Source organism: Suricata suricatta, chromosome 2 (assembly GCF_006229205.1).
Source record: "Suricata suricatta isolate VVHF042 chromosome 2, meerkat_22Aug2017_6uvM2_HiC, whole genome shotgun sequence".
NCBI lineage: Eukaryota > Metazoa > Chordata > Mammalia > Carnivora > Herpestidae > Suricata > Suricata suricatta.
The window spans coordinates 29341199-29359427 of NC_043701.1; the positions used below are offsets into that span (position 1 = coordinate 29341199).

Consider the following 18229-nt stretch of genomic DNA (forward strand, 5'->3'; position numbering starts at 1 on the left):
CTCTTCCTCCGTGAATTTATTCTTCCTGTTTGCTGATTCCAAGTTAAAATAATACTTTGTACCAAGATCATATTTATGAATGATGGGAAAAATAGACAAAATTCACTCTTTGTTGGCCGTATACTGTTCAGATCACTCAAAGCACTGAGACAATACTAGAGAAAGAAGCTGGAAGGTAGGACATTTTTAACTTCAAAAGCTGCGCTGCCCAGACAGGATTTCAGGCCAGACTTGATAAAACAAAGGGAAATGGCAGGCACATTTGGAAATGACTTTGAATTGAGGTAATAACTCAGAAATAAGTAATTTAAATATACATTTGATTTCCAGAAAGGAATTACTGTGGAAATTTAAGTCTTAGAATCTCACTGGTTCTGAAACAGTTAATGACTTTTTGGTCTTCCTCTCCCCCTAGCCTTTCCTCTCTCCCTCTTCCCTCCCCCCTCCTTCCTTCCCTCCTTCCATTCTTCCTTCTTTATTCCTTCCTTCAGCAATGACTGCATGCAATTACATTGCCTGTATCATAGTTTCTAGTCCCACGTACGGTATTCTCCAAGCACACAGCAGCAGTAGTAGAAAACATTTTTTTTTCACAAGTGATACATTTATTTACACAAACCAAAAACACTGTCCAGAAAAGGAAAATGACACGTATTTCCAACACTAAAAAGCCTACATATGGTGGCAACCACTACTCCAGAAGTGGTTCTAAGCTTAGGGAAAAAGAAGCAGTTTTTGTAGACAGAATGGCCATTTTGCTAAGCCGTGTACTAAGTTAGAAAAACCTCCCATCTCAAATTTCAATCACGACTTTTCTTTCATTTTACAACAATACTATATGAGTTAATTGGTTTAATTGGTCTTGTGGAGCACCACACCAAATGCCTGTTGAATAATGCCAGCGTTTATGACCTGTGATTACATCTTTGCTTTCAGTAGGTAATTGAGGAAATTTCTTTTATGAAGATATTTTAGAAAATCACTTTACTTCTGACCCACTCGGTATGATGATGTTGGCAACTGTGGCTTTGTAGATGGGAGGTTAAAAGAACACCATCAGCTAGTAGGAGGAAATGTATTCCTTGCAGCCTCTACCCCTACTTTGTAGGAAATAGAACTTCTTGGCATGGCCAAGTACCAGCAAATATTATGGAGTGAAAGTAAGGTCTCATTAAATAGCCTATTTGAAAAATAGGAGGATTTCAGACTTTTAATTAAACAAAATGGCTTATATTGTCAGTGTAAGAAAACCATAGCTTTGGAGTTATTTTCAAATTCTTGAGAAACACCGATAGTGTTGATAAAAAGACATTGTCTCATAAGCACATTTCCCCATGCATCTCAATTCTTCATAAATTCAATTTTCTTCTAAATTCTCTAAATTCAGCAGGATTTCTCAAAGTTGGGGTCCAAAGAACTAGTAAGTGTTATGGGTAAAGTCCAAACCAACAAAATGAAACAAACAATAGGTACTGTGCTCAACAGAAGTTTGGGAAATGCCGAAAGATCAAACAGGTTTCTTTGCTGTTGGATTCCTTACAACATATCATATTGTGGATGTTCAATGTGAAGACAAAAAGTGGATATAGTATATAATTTTTCTAAAACTAAATTGACATAGAACCCTTTTATTGTAGAGTATTCAGAGGCTAGTATGCAGTAGTTTTCAGCAAGTGGATTGTTTTTTAATTGCACCAAATGACATTATATAAACTTTACAATGTATTCTCTGGAACAGAGGCAGGGAACCCAATCAGAGACGGTATAAGCCAAAAACCATGGAGATAGTAATTTTCTTAAATGTGATCTATCTTCTAAATGATGTGGGAGGTAGATTGCGAGGAGTTATTGGACCGTGTTGTTGCCAAATCACAAAATGTTTTCAATACTTTTGAAAAATAAAGGTATCTTATGTAGATTCACAAGTGAGGTAGAGAAGGTCTTTTTCCTTTGTAATGTGAGGCAATTCCTTACTCTTCAAATACCAGCTCACATACTTCATGTGCCATTTACTCTGGAAATTTTACTTAGACTTGTTTCTTTCATTTAAGGTTTAGTCAAATGCCTCATGTGGAGGTAAAAGCTTTATCAGCTTTCACAAATTTAAGGAATTTATTGGAATCTTTCCATCTGTTAAGGTAAATACCTCCCCTAGAAATGAGACAAGTTTGTGCCAAATACTAATAAAATGAGAGAGGGGGAAGAAGTCAGTGGAAGATAGTGCAAAATTGTCAGCTCTAGAGCTTGGCTAATCCTGGTGATGGCAGGGCTGGGCAGAACCAGTGCCAGCATTTGGATAAGTAGAAGGGCCCCTGAAAGAAAGGGTCAGTGAAAGAGAGAGCCACAAGAGTTCTCCAGGTTGGAAGAAGTAAGAACTGAAGGAAGATTGCAGGAGTGTACCAGAGAAAAAAAATCATGCTTCCCAATATTCTTTTCAACTGGTCCTAGGAGTGTCCACCCAACCTTAGGAATGAAGGACACGGTCAAGGTGAACAAGACTTCACTCTTCATTCTTTCACTCATTTCACAAATTATTAAGTGTCTATTTTCTACTGGGCACTGCACTCAGAACAATGGAGGATCAGGAGAATATGTATAATACGTGATACTAGAGTATGCATGATATTGTAAGAGGAGGAAAGCTGGAGCAATTAATGGTGTACACATCACTGAGGGAAGTCTTCATGAAATGGGTAATATTTGAGCTGTGTATGGCACCCTGAGTTTTCCAGGTGGTTATATTAGATGATATGAGGATGGAACGGAGACTTAAGAGCAGAAGTAGGTAATTCAATAAGGCTAAAACATAGAGTGGATGTCAAGAAGTATATAACCTTCAGATTCTTAAATGTGTTGATAATGGGAGTTCTTAAACTGTAGACAAAGATCTAGCTATCCACAGAGATGTGGGGTAGGGTCTGAGTGATACTTTTAATATCAGATAATCTAAGAGAGATCATACTTAGGCTCTGGCAAGGTGTTATTTATTTAATTATTTTAGAATTCTATAAAAATTATTTGATGTGGACATTAATTAATGTACTGGACAATGTTTCTCAAAGTTTCAAAATGGTTTTCAGACCAGCAGTATCATCATCACTTCGGAACTTGAGAAATGCAAATTTTCAGACTGTAATCCCACACTACTGAATCAAATGCTACAGGAGTGGGTCTAGCAGTCTATATTTTAACATGCTCTGCAGATGATTCCAGAGAATCTAAAGTTTGATAACCACCAGAGTAAAGTATGACAAAAGACTGAATATTGGTAACTTCTTTCTGTATCAATGTCAACATTTTTATGTGACAAGCAAAAAATTTACATTGTCCATTGGCTGTAATTTGGCTCATTGATTCAAAACTTCTCCTGTATTTAGAATTATCTATAGAAAATCCCTAAAGTATATAACTCTATTAATGCCAGAATTTCTTTGTCTTAGACTTTAATCAGTAGGCATATATGCATAAGAAAGTCATCTGTAAAATGGAAATAATAACATTTCATGTGTGAGTTGATTGTGAAAAGAAAGTAACAGATATAAAGCACCTAGGATATACTAGAAACTGTGGAGAGGGTTGTTATTTTTGCTATTAGCACTATTAAATTATAGTTATAATTATGATTACTATTATACATGAAAATTTCTTACAAGCAGCCTTATAATCTCACCTTGATTGACTGGTGTGATTTGTATCTTAAAGCAAGGTAGGCTCCCTACTTCAAAATATCAACCCTACTATCTGTCATAGTATCAGTTTAGCCTTATTTTGGCAACTACTTTTTTTTAAAAATTTTTTATGTGTATTTATTTATTTTGAGAGAGAGAGAGTGAGCTCATGCAGGTGGGAGTATGGGAGGGGCAGAGAGAGAGGAAGAGAGAAAATCTCCAGCAGGCTTCACATTGTCAGTGCAGAGCCCAACAGAGGGCTCAAACTCACAAATGTCACAAACCATGAGATCATGACCTGAGTGGAAATCAAGAGTCCGATGTTTAACTGACTGAGTCACCCAGGTGCCCCAGCAAATACTTTCTAATCAATAAATACTATTGGATTTAACTCAAATACTATTGAATAAATACATCTATTAAAATACAATTACCAATGGTGGGGGTGTAAGGAGACTTGTTCCAGTTTAAGACTACATTCACCCACAGGTCAGTGTTTAGTTAAGAAATGATCAACAAGGATAGGGTGCCTGGATGGCTCGGTTGGTTAAGTGACTGATTCTTGATTTCTGCTCAGGTCATGATCTTATTATTCATAAGTTAGAGCCGTGAGTTGGGCTCCTTGCTGACAGTGTAGAGTCTTCTTGGGATGCTCTTTCTCCCCATCTCTCTTTGACCCCCCTCCCCATATAAATAACTTAAAAGATAAAAAATGATCAAGGGTGGCTAGAAATGTGCACTCCTTTTAGGAGTGGGGACAGGTAGTGAAAGCAGGAAGAGTACTTGCTGGGAGAAGAGCCGAGAAGAAAGAAAGTATCCCTGAGGGCCGAGGAGAATGTTCTCAAATGCATATTTAAATTTTTTTAATGTTTATTTATTTTTGAGAGACAGAGAGAGACATGCACACACAGAATCTGAAGCACTTCCAGGCTCTGAGTTGTCAGTACAGAGTCCGATGTGGGGCTTGAACTCACTAATCGTGAGATCGTGACCTGAGCTTAACTGACAGAGCCACCTAGGCACTCCTCAAATGCATATTGTATATATTTCACACTTTTGCTTGAGCTTGGAGTTGAAAATAGGACCAAACACCAGAAAACATGGTCTAAAATAGTTTTGTAATATTCCTTATTATTCAACTTGACTGATGTTTTTACTAAATGGACTGCTTACTTGACTGAATTGGTGACTACTTTTTCATAACGTTGATATTTGTCAAATCACCTAGTTCCAGATAAACCTAAACTGCCTTAACCTAAGGAATAAATTCTAAATTTATTTATGTGAAAAGGCTTCTAAATTAGCTTTTCTTTACTGATTTGATTGTTGCAGATGACAAAGTTTTGAAGGAAATACAGATATTTTGGTATTCAATTTATTAGAAAATCAGATTTGTACTTCCTATGTTTTCCATATAGGTAGTTTTTCTTTCCTCTCCCCCACTGGGAAGATGACTTATAGGTAGCTTTTATGCTCTTATATCAAGGAAGGGATTTCTAGAATGTAGATGGATGGGTCCTGGGGATCTAAGATTTTTGTAGGGTTTTTGTTATTTTAGACAATGTACGTTTGTGCCCAGTTAGAAGGATTGTAATGTGTGGGCAGAGCCACTGTTGTGAGCATGAAAGTCCCTGGGGGAGGGGCCAACTGTGGCCAAAATTTCTCCATCTCTGCTTGCCAAAGATATGCCCTATGTGAAACTACAAAACTGCTCAGAGGGTACATTTTCCTAGCCTCTGTTTATTGAATTATCAGTTCCAATATTCATGTTAATTGGACTACTCTATTCTCTATAATAATTAAAGGCTAGGCAGGCACCTGTTCAAAAATGGGGGAGTCTGCAAAGCAAGAAAGGACATGGCCGAAAAAGTGACTCTTTGCAAAAGGCAGAGGAACTGTGACATTAGACATGAATGCATTTTCTGGACAGTATGCGCTGTGATTATACTGATTACCCGGAACTTTCTCAAGAGTTACTTTTCAAGATTTTATACTCAACTAAAAGACCAACATCATTAAAAAGCATACTTAAAATCCTGTTCTGGAATTAACTACAAAGTCAGTTATGAACTGCACACAAATCTCTCATGATAGTTTAGAGTTATCCTACAGTATGGCATTGTGGATCCACTTTAGTCACGGTTGTGGATAGTTTTTGGATACTAAAAACAATCTACCCATAAAGAATAGTGATGGAGTATCCGTGAGGAATACTGGAAATCTAGCACCATGGTCCTGAAGAAACTATACAAGAGATTTCCAAAATTATTTCTAAGCAGCAAGGGCCCTGACTCTAAGAGTGACTATTTAGACAAAACTTGGGGAAGGGCTAAACTCACTTTTAGTGCTAACATTTAGTCAGGTTTTCTGAGAGGGAGTCTACCATAGTGTTTAAGTGTATAAACCTGGGTGCCAGCTTGGCTTAGATTGAATGATGGTCTTACAATTTATTGAATAGAATTTCTCAATTTCTGGGTACCTTATGATCCTTATCTAGAAAATAGGAATAATAAGGATGACTCACTCCTATACTCATGAAGATAATAGGAATTATTTTTAAAAAGCCACCAAACCACTGGCACATAGTAGAATGACAATAAATGTTAAATATTGTTGGTGTTATGATATACTCATATAGATTTATATAAACTGTGACGTGGGATGTTTTTCCCATCTTACAGTTGCGTATACACCAGCTTACTCTTAGAGGGATTAATAACTGGCACAGAGTTCAGAGAAACAGTAAACTGCTGGGCCAGGAATAAAACTCAGCTATTAATGATCAGATTTCTCCTACTTCCTGGGTCAACTATTTAAAATATCTGAGACATATCTTAGCTCCTTTTAATAGTCCTTGCTTACTGGAACCAGCTTGACCCCTGATAGACAGAGAAGCAATAAATCAGATCTAGAAATCTGATTCTGATAAAATTTGCCAAGAAGCTACCTTTGATTTTACTACTATCATTAGTGCTGTTTACTAGAAAATTCTTTCTCTCTGCCTCTGACTGCACTGTAGGGTTATATTTCCCTGCCCACTTTGAAGTCACACGCGGCTATGTGACTTACTTTGGCCAGTGCAATAGAAATGGAAGTGACCTGGCCCACTTCCAGGAGGAGGTTTTAGGAGCCAGTGTGATGCATCACGTCCTGTAACCCCTGCTTGAATGATTGCAGAATATCTTGTCAAGAGGGAATTTCCATCACTGGACCAGTAAGGGACCTGCAGGATGACTGAGAAATATTCCTTGTTGTTTTAAGCCACTGAGATATTAAGGTTCCTTTTTTACTGTGGTATAACCTAGCCTGTGCTGACTGATGCAACTATCGACCGCATCTGGAACACTGAATATCCAGTAAGGGATTTTTAAAGCTCACTATAAAAAAGGGAAGATGCTAAATCAGGTTTCCCAGAGCGGAATACACACCTTCTGTGCTCTCCGTTTGTCTGCTCGTTGATTTTGGTGGTAGATCCGACTGAAGTTAGATACGATCACAGGAACAGGTAGAGCAATGACCAAGACCCCACTCAGCGAACAGATGGAACCAAATATCTTCCCTGCTATGGTTTTTGGTACCATGTCACCATACCTGGTTAGAGAAAAAAAACATATGGTTTTAAGTCACAGAAATTTATCTTCACCTGCTACAAATAGCTTTTTACCTGAAGTCAAATGGTTATTTGGACCAATCTATCTCTAACTTATGGCTACCATATACATGGGTTAATACATTAATAAACCAGAAATTATGAATATCTGAATAGCCAAAAATTATCTTTCAATATTGCAGGAACTGATTCCAATATTTTGATATCTCTTTGATTGAAAAATGTTTTAAGCCAGATGATGTAATGATAGCTCTTCTGTTGCCCTTTATATAATTTGGCAAAGTTCTTTGCATTTATTTATAGTCAGTATTACCATGCTGAATTGCATACTCAGCATAACTCTCTTTCCACGTAATTTTCACAGCATTAGATTGGTTATAAAATTTAAGTAAAAACAAGTGGTATATCACATTCCTTTTATCAGATATAATCATTTTTTAAAAAAGCTTTCCAAGGTCTCATTAACCTTCACTTGTTAAATCCAATGGCCATTCCTCCTTGATGATCTTATTTTGTACTTGATTAGTTTTCTCTCTTCTTGGAACACTCTCTCTTGGCTTCAGTATTGGAAAATTCCCTTCGTTGGTCCTCCTACCTCATTGGCTGCTCCTCCATCTTCTTTTCTGGCTCCCCTCCCTCCCTGTCCCTTATCTGATTTTTAAATCTTGGAGTAATTAAGCTCTCAGACTCTTTTTGTCTACATATAAGCCCTTTCCTATGTGATTTCATCCAATCTCATAGCTTGCAGTTATCTATATGTTGCTGATACCTTAATTTATATTGACAGCGCTGATGTCTACCTAGAAAATCAGACTCATATCTTCAATATTCTAGTCTGATTTTTCCTACCCCTGGATTTTAAGGAACCAATTAAGAGCCATTTAAGACAAATTAGCCAATAAGGAATGCTTTTACCCTAGCTTCCTCTGCCACCCTCACATCTGTTCCTCCCACAGTCTATCCAATTATGTGGAATGGCAAACCATTAATTGCTCACATCAAACCTTAAAGAGTCACCTCAATCCTCAGTCATGCATCTCATTTTTGAGCTAGTCCTGTTATCTCTAATCAAACTGAATTATGTCTTAGTACAGTCTCTTTCCTCAACCTCCATTTTACCACAACAACCCAAGCAATCACCAACTCTTGCCAGAGCTGTAGATAGATATAACTTCTTACCCAAACTTGTTCTTCCATATTTACCCCTTTACAATTCATGCCAACATAGCAGTCTGAGTTATGTTTTAGAATGGAGATTGCCCTGGTTCTACTTTGCTTAAACCTTCTAACAGACTTGGAGCTAAAATAAATCCAAACTCTTCAGTTTTATCTCCAAGGGCCTATATCATTTAATTACTGCCTATATTTCATTCCATCTTGCACCAAGTCCACTGCCTTCCAGCCATGCTGACCATCTGGCTTTTTGTCCACAATGTGCAGCCCCCAGATCATCATTATTCAGGTTGAGACTTAAATGTCTCCATTCCAGAAGTTATTTCCTGGCCATCTTATCCATTGTGGTATTATTCTCTCCCCTAGTCATTCTCTTGAACATTTTCTCACTTAATGACCTTCAAGTACTATTAACACATGATATTTTATAACTTATTAACATATTTGCTTTTTGACCACCCACCTGCCCTGCTGACATTAGGATACAACTTTGACAAAGCAGGGTCTGCTCTATTTAGTCTCACTAGCACAAAGCAGGCTCTTAATAAATGTTAGTCAAAGAATCTATTTTCTCTACCTTACTGATATAGAATTCTAAGAATTAATTTCTGGACAGGGGGCAGGAAGGAGGTCTTTCGATCATATTACTACAGAAGTTGCCCAGCTGTGCCTACAGAGCCCCAACACTCCATGTTCACTTTAGGGGTCTGGGGTGCTCAGAGCTCTGAGAGGAGCTCAGGTACTGGAATCCAGAGTCAAGGAGGACTTGGAGAGACATTACATCTTGAAGGGTGGCCCAGGAAATGATCACTCTAATTGTGTTTTGTGGGAAAATGTTTGTGTGTCAACATGGGAGAGGGAAGTAACAGAGGAATTGGCCCAGGAAAGGCTGGTGAGAGTGACAATATATTCATTGACCCCCTTTCCAGGCTCTGGTCCTTGTTTTGAAGGCCCAGTTACTCATTCTTGTGAGTGTTTGTGGGTGATCAGCAGTTGAGCTAATTCACTGTAACTAAAGTTCCCACAGGTTTTTGGTATCAGAGTGGCAGTATTAATTTATAGTGAAACAAACAGACAGACAAAGAATAGAAAAAACCCAGGAACTGGAATGCTGTGTCCATTTAAACAGGGGCTCTTTCTGTAGTCCATCAGGGAAGGTAAATTATAACCTGAAGTTTATGTTAGTAAAGAAACAATCACACATTGAAGAATTTATAAGGTGAGTGATAAAGTCTTGAGGACTTTTGTCCTGTAGGGATCTGTCAGTGGAATTGGAAGATCAACTTTTTATACAATGCTGTGTGTGCATGAGCCAATTTCTATGTTTGCCACAGTTCACATCGAGTACCCAGGCATATTTTATATACATCTTTTTCTCTCTTTGCACTGATGATACAGCAGGTCCTGGAAAAGTCTAAAACACACAGGCAGCTTAAAAAAAGAGGGGGGCTGATTTTAATGTCTACCAATCAGGATCTAGAAAATGTTTCTAAAAGGGGAAAATAAATAAAACTCAACTATGTTTGTTGTGGCCAGAATAGACAAGCATTGAATCCATGCAATTAAAATAAACCCTGTAAGATATAAAAACATAAAATAAAATAAACAGCTAAATGAAACCAAAATAAAGTTTTTCCGGTCTTTCTCTAAGAGATTTAAAAAAATTAATATTTATCAGCTACTTTTTTTGTATCCTAGGCTCACTATATCATAGAGTAGACAAGGCTAACGCTCTTATAATTATTAGAGAAAATTAAGGGCTAAACTGTGTGGTATAGACCCAAAGTTCATAAGACTTTAAGAAGACAGAAGGCTGGTAAGTTGAAGTAGCAGACTGTGGTGGTCGTAAGGATGGAGGCTAATCATACATTCAGAAAGGCCTTGCCTCAAAGAAGAAGGGAGAAAATAGACTCTGGGGGGACTCAGTCAAAGGAATTCTGAACCAAGTGATAAAGCAGATTTTCCCGGGAAAGCAATTTTTGACAAGGTGCCCAGTATTCAACTAGAGAAATAATCACTGCAAATCCTTTTTGAATATAAACAGAAGTTATAATATAAATAAATACATAAGTCAGAAGTGAACTTGGTACTTAGAGAGAAAAATGGGCAAAGTGAAATTTCTTGTACATTTTGTAACAAAAGGGTAGAAAGTAAAGATATGAGCCAGCTTTCTGAAAGGCAGAAAATTCATAGTCTAAAAGAATCCATAAGGGAAAAGAGATAACAGATTAGGGGTGCTTTAATGTCATGAAACTGTGCTAATTTGCATCAAATGCAATTATATATAGTATTTACCTCCATCGTATTTTTTTTAATTCCAAATTTTATTCACAATCAAAAAAGCAAAAGTGACCCTTGAGATGTCTGGTCAGGACTGAGTGATCGTAATGGAAAGTGGAAGGGACAACAAAGTGCTCATTGGAGGGGCCATCTTCCCCCATCTTTTTACTCTTGGGTCACAGGGCAGATCTTTTTCAAGATACAGGAAATGAGGATGGGCCCCAAAGCTCTGCTGTTGTGAAGCTAAGACAGAGGGAGATGGTAGGAGGCACGGGAGCAAAGGGGGCAGGGTGCTGCTGCTGGGGAGGTGGGGGTGAGCAGACGAGGTGCAGGCTGCCCTCCATTGCTTGCAAGGACACCTTCAGGTTGATTTCCCAAGAAGCACCTGCTGTCTCCTTCCACACTCCCCTTGGAACTGTATTCCCCTTTCTGCTCTTTTTCCTGTTCCCCACTTCTTTTCAAGATTGGACTGCCGTTGATATTTACAATATTTTAAGCATATTTCACTCATTTGAATATGCTGGAGAATCACGACAAATACACAGTGTGATTTGTAAGAATTCTTACATTGTCCATTGTGTCTCTCTTCTCACTTTAGGATAACCTTGAGAATGGAAGTTTTATCTGCAAACTTATAATTGGGCACAGAATTTACTGGGGATAGGAAATAGCTCTCTGGCAAAATCATCTGCTTTCCTTTGCTTAACAAAAGATCCCTTAACCAGTATTCAAACTTGTAGTAAGAAGCAAAATAGCATTACACACCTCAGGAATCATATCTCAAACTTGGTGGAGACAAGGCTCAGAATAGAAAGCTTCATAATGAGAAGGGACATTCTAGCTAACTGATCATGTAGTTTAAGTATTGCCTACAATACTGCCATCTTTTAATGATTATTTCTATCCAAGGCAACTTGTTTAGTGGTTGGCATTTTATTCTTTTTATTCTATATATAAACACGCCTCATTTTTCCTGACTCCCTACTCTTAAATTTATGCCAAGCCCAGCGATATTATATATTCTAGTCTTTCTGTTTTTCTTCAAAATTTAATATTATGTCTCTAGTCTTCAAAAATCCATTTCCCAAGAAGATTTACACTAAAGCATTACAAAGATGTGGATTTGTTTTCACAGAGACTTTTTTCTATATTTAAAAATATTTCTTTAAAAATTATAAGGGGCTTCTAAGGTCTACTAAGATAAATGTTGAATTCCTAAAAGATAGAGGAAAACAGGGGCGAAAATAGCATAATATAAAAGAATCACTCTCCAAAAGTTTTGCATAATAAAAACAAGCAGACTTGAACTCTGTTCATTGAAAGGAAGATTTCCCCATGTTTCTAGTTCCTTCTGCTTTCACTTCCTCCCACTTTTTCCCGACGTTTACTATGTGGAGCCAGGCCTGTTTCTTTCTGCTTTTTGTTTCACCCTGGACATATGCCAACCTGATATTTATTGCTCCTTTCCCTCCTCATATCAGTTAAAAAGGTATAATATGGAGTTGTTATTCACATAAAAATATTAATTCTAAACTTGCACCCACTGCCCCAAATATTTGGTTAAAATTATATCTTTTGTCATGTCTTAAAGACCATATTGAATGGAAGACCAATTCTCAGAAGAGATTCAGTTATTGGTTCTTGAATATTTTACTCTCAGATATCATTGAAAAGTTTCTGCAAAGTACTCAATACACTCAATGATAGAAGAAGTGGCTAAATCTGGTTAACTCAGACAAACAAGTAGAACACATATATCTTCCATCCATCCATCCATCCATCCATCCATCCATCCATCCATCAATCCATCCATCCATGAATGAATATTTAAACATAATATATTGCAAAGCAAATTTTATTAATGCCCACTCATTTCCTCCCTTTTGGGCATTTGTCCAGAAATCCTATGACTAAAGCATGCTTGTCTTTACATATCAAATGGAGAAATATTTCCTGGAATTTTCTTGTGCAGTGTTCAAACACAATACTGTTAGCTTCCTAGTCCTATTCATATTGTTTCTATTTTTTCTTCTCTTTTTATTTGAAGAGTATAAATGTAGGCTCATTTTATAAAAGAGAAATGTTATATAAGCAAACCTCCCTAGCTAAGGGATGACTTTTCATCTGTTAAGCCATTTCCCTTGGATTTTGTTTTCTAAGAAAGAAAACAAAAGCTGTGTATTTTATAAACACTCATGAAGGTAGGAAAGATCTTCAAATAACAGGAAGGAAATACTTACTTAAATATAAACATCAATGCTTACTGTAACTCAATCTCTTGCTCTTCCTTTTTCTTTTTCACAGTGAAAACGTCTTAAATTGCTAGGTAGAAAGACTCGAGTGAATGGATCCTATGCAGCCTCACAGAACTCTGGGAGCAACCTGTACATTGGGTAGGGCAGGTGCTGGTGCAATAAAGCGGCACTTCAACTACTACATGAGGGGGAAAGATCCCACAACTTCATAGTGGACATGAATCTGTATTTGAAATGGAAGTATTTGAAAAATAGGTATCTGCTATGATATGTCTGAATGTGTCTATACCAAATTTATACCTTGAGATCCTAATGCTTAATATGATGGTATTAGGAGGTGGGGGTTTGGGGAGGTGATTAGATAATGAAAGCGGAGCCCAAACAAACGGTGTTCTTATAAAAAGAGGCGCTACAGAGCTCCCTTGCTCCTTTTGCCATGTGAGTTCACTGCAAGAAGGGCAGTTTGTGAACGGTACCTTAACCACCACACTGAATCTGTTGGTGATATGATCTTGAACTTCTCAGCCTCCAGAGCTGTGAGAAATACATTTTTGCTCTTTATAAGTTACCGAGTCTGTGGTATTTTGTTACAGCAGCCTGAATGTACTAAGACAGTATACTTAAGAAATTAGATGAAAGTGGTATGTGCTATGAACTGCGTGTGTGTGTGTGTGTGTGTGTGTGTGTGTGCATTTTACTTACTGATTTTGTGTTTGAATTTTCTCTTAGACATGACCACCAGTCAGAGAAGTCTGTGAAATCATTTCTTCTGACCTGAAAGCTGGATCACTTCTCCACCAATAATGCTATCTGTTAGGGTCTCTGGCTAGTTATTTATGGATTTCCTGGTATCAGTTTGGCATCCTAGAAGGATCATAGTTCAATGGCTAATTTTTATAGTAGCTGCAATGTTGGCAAAAAGTCAATGACTTTTCTTTAAGTGTTGTTATATAATGCCTGCTGTGATATGCAAATTGCTTGCCAGAGAGACCCTAGTATTACTTTGACAATAGACAGATTCTCTTTGACATTTTAAAATCAATGTTTGCCTAAAAAGCTTTGATTTTGTCTCCACCTCTCTTGCCTGTAGGATTAATCCTACACTATCCGAGCTACATTGAAATCTTGAGAAGTTTTTGGATTAAGTCACATATCTAGGTAGTTAAGATATTCTGTATTCCCTCCTGTTTCTTTAAGTCCAAGCCATTGGATTATCCCTTTGAAAATGTATGTTTCCTTTTTCCTTTTCCAATTGTTCAAAACATTAGTAATTTTAGTATCTACTAAAAAAGGGGGCAGCTAGAGGATCCCTCACCTTAATTAGAGGTTCTTATCCAGGAATCGATGGACTCTTAAGAAATTCATGGATAAAATTTAAGTGGATTAGAGAACTCCATGACAGTGTGTCTTCATAGCCATTTTCTTAAGAGTTTTCAGAGCTTTTATTAATTCTCAAAAGTTTATGGCTCAAATAATGTTAAACACTTTGGTTTGACTATTTAAGGACCTATCAGTCAATGTCTTATATCGTTGATATAAATGTTTGAACACTTATGGCACAAAAGAAAAGCTGTAAAAATATTATTTTACAACTGCAGAAATCCCAAATACCCACTAGAGGGCATAAAAACCTAAATGAAAGTTTGGAAGCCAACCAGGATCTTTTTTGGTTTTCCTAAGCTGAGAGAAAAGTATTTCCAGTAAATTGCCTGTACCAATTCCTTATCTTTGCCTACACACATCCAATATTTAAGATATATTTTGGGCATCTTATTCCTCTGGAAATAGTTGAACAGGACAAAACCTCACCAATTTCATAGATTATCTATTTTCATGGTGTTTCCAAAAAGATGCAAAATAATTCTGACAGCATTTTCTACTTCTTTCAGAGAGATAGGGACATTTCTGTAATGTGAGGTATCACTAAAGCATAATTTTAAACGTGAAGCCCAAGACCCTTAGTGTGAAAATTAGGGTAAATTAAGGATTGAGTTTGCATGCAGAAAAGGGGAAAATTGAGGAAAGGGCCAAAATGCTTTTAGCACATCTATGCACATTTATACTCTGAGCTCTCAACATTAGATTTCACTCGGGCTTGCTAACTGTGTGCCTCTGGCTCGTGCCTTTTTCTAAAGCAAATTCTTTTCTGACTCCTCTTTGTTTCCTTTGCTCTTAGCCTATTATAGGATTGCATGAGGCTTTAAAGGTTGTAAATGAAATATATGATTATGACCTAATATCGTAATAAAGTGCTTTTTACCTAAATGAATATCATCAGTAAAAGTCTTTATCGCCTCCTTTAAAGAGTGTTTTCTTATTTTCAAAGTATGCTAATCAAAGTGTGCTCGATTTGTAATATTTACTCTGTTCTTCATTTTTAACAAAGCTATAAAAACATGCGTCCAGCTGATTACTGTGAGGCACACACTGTAGAGACGCTGGGGGCTGGCTTCCCCAGCTGGAGGACCACCGGAAACGTTTTCTCCCGCTTTGGGTTTTGAGCCTTTGTTGCCTGGAGCTATCCTGTCACCCTCACAGAGCTCAGAGTCTGATCCTGTCATTCTCTTGCATGAAAGCCTTCATTGTTGCTCTATCACCTGCAGGAAAAAGCTCCAGCTTTTTAGCATGCCACACACAGCTCCTCAAAGCTTGCCCATCCCATCCTCCCCTGCTCCCCCCACACACCCTATGTTCCACTTGGAACAAATCACTTCCAATTGCTGGCATGTCTTTCCATTCCTCTATGTCTTTGTATATGTTGTTCTTTCTAGAATATTCCCCCCTCGCCTAAATCCTTTGGGTAAACTCCTAACCTCCATTGATAAAGATCAAAGATCAGTTCTTATTTGGAGAACTTCTTGACTGCTTTACCTCGGTCCGACCAGAGTCACGTTTCCTCTCCAGTGCCTCCAGCGCCGCCTATAACTAATGGGGTACAATTAGTTTTGTACAAGTCTGCTTGCTCCTGCTAAATAGGAGGTCCGGGAGGTCAAGGATCATGTCAACATCATAAACCCAAGTCTAGTACAGACCTTGTCCAGAGCTGAGCAGACAGTTGAGACCCAATAAATGTTTACTGCTTAAATAAATCCTCCGGGAGAGGTCTGATGGTGAAGAATAAATATGGGAAGGAGTGAAGGGGAATACACGTCCACGGTTCTTTTTCTTTTAATCAGATTTCCTTTCTTTCTCCAAGCCAGGCACCGTCTCATTTCCTCAATATGTCTAAATTCCTCTTTGGACACTTAGATGATATGCGCAGAATAACCTAGTTCTACACTGTCAATTAATCTCACTTTTTATACCCAGAGAAATCATTTTTAACCTACATGATTTTAAATGAACAGAGAAGCCGAGAGAACTGACAGTTTTCCAATTCCTACCTGTGTTTTATTGTCACATGCTTAACGAACACGTACCCTGCTAGAATTTCAAGCTACAAATGGTCCCAAATTTGACAGATTTTGCAATCCTCAAATGCCCGGCAACGTGAAGGAACAGGACTTGGTGTTCTCTGACTCTCACGTATCATTCTGGGAAATGGCTAGGTCTTCCCATATCTCTCTAATCTTCTCGAAGATGCTGCTAATCTTAGATGTTAACACTAGCAATTCTCTGAAAATTCCATTGTTTGGTAACCATTTTTCTTAATAAGATCCTTTCTGGTATTGCCCTGGGAGTTTGTTGGAGCAGGTATACTTGTCTTTCCTCAGAGGAAAGTTAATTCATCAAGCATATTAAGGTACCAGCGAATGCCTGGCCATTGGCTTTGGGCTGAAGGCACCAGCTTCCAGAGGATGCCTATCTTGGTTTCACATCCCAGGGGTTTCATCTTTGACACTATCAGAGCAGCTCTCACACCCGGGGCTTTCTCAAGTTAGCTGCTGCTGTTGCTTCCTCTCTTCCTGTCCTTTGAAAAGGAACTGTTGGGGGAAGCTCCCCACCGTGCATGAGTCTGAGTCATTGCTTCTGCACCACAGGCGGTCACCCAAGGAGCCAAATCCCAGTGCCATTTTGACAGTTCTGTCTATAGGTTTGTTTTCTTATAATCAGCCACCTAGCTCACTTGCTGATACCACCAAAATTACTCATTGCCTACAGTCCTTTCAAAGACTCCTAAGTGCCTTTGCCATGGAAGGAAGCAAGGGTGGTTTCCAGGGTCATGCTTGTGGTGCCCGTCATGGGAGAATTCAGCCAAGCAGCATACAAACATGAGGCAGGGATGTTTGTCCTGAAGGTTTTCATTTCTTTCTGAATTTACACAGTCTCAAACCTATTAGCTATTACAGGCCTCATGACACCGTTAATTAAGATGTCTTTAAGTGGTTACCTATTTTATTTTGGACTGCACTTTTAAAATTAGTTATAGACTATCAAGAAATGACCTAACACATCTCTTATTTCTAATTCTGCCACCTATTGTCTACTTGAGCTTTACCGAAAAGAATACGTAAAATTCTAACTCCCCTGGAGGTTAACACTTGACTCTCGTGAGGGCAGGGGATAAGGCTCTATTCTGATAGCAGCAGTGTCGGAGGACTGAGACCTCAGATTGTGTCACTCCTGCCTATCTGGAGGAGGGAGGTCCAAAGTCAAGGCACCGATAGAGGTGGTGCCTGGTGAGAATTTACTTCCAAGTTCATGAGGGCTGTCTTTTCCCTGTGTTCTCACATGGTGGCAAGGAGAGGGAGCTCTCTGGACATCAATCCCACTCATGGGGGTTCCACCTCATGACCTGATCACCCCCAAAGGCCCATCTCCTAATATGATCACATCGAGTGTTAGGATTTAACATAGGAATTTGGGGGGATACAAACATTCAGTCTGTAGCATGATCTAATGGCAGTCCCATGAGTGTCCTAAGACCCTTCACTCGACTGACCACCCTGGGCAGAACCTGGACTTTTCCTGTCTTCCGGTGGAGGTAGGCATCTGGTCTGTAGTTCACCATCGAGGGCAGTTTCTCATGAGTCATAGAGCCAGGGGGTAGACCTGCCCTGTTCCTTCCTCATCTGTGCATGGCTCTGCCCAGTCACTGACTGGGGACGTCTTTCCTGCTGAAAGCTCCAAACTTCTTTAGGCATAAATAATTTAATATGCTTATCATCATGTAAAGAGTCACAGCTGCTTAAATACAAAAGGAAGGGAGAGCAAAGAAGCTGTGATTTAACTTCCCAAAGACAGCCAGGTATTTCTAAAATTCAAGTCTTCAATTTAACCTAGAAAGTTTCTATATCCTTAAA

The 18229-nt window shown here is 38.3% G+C and overlaps 1 protein-coding gene across 1 annotated transcript in view; it reads right to left on the reverse strand.

The window, feature by feature from the left end:
* The window catches only part of KCND2 (potassium voltage-gated channel subfamily D member 2), a 468460-nt gene that overhangs the window by 11225 nt on the left and 439006 nt on the right, over nucleotides 1-18229 (reverse strand). The window contains exon 3 of the mRNA XM_029924404.1: nucleotides 7097-7259. Within this exon, the coding sequence (XP_029780264.1) occupies nucleotides 7097-7259 (163 nt within the window). The remainder of the gene's footprint in view (nucleotides 1-7096; nucleotides 7260-18229) is intronic.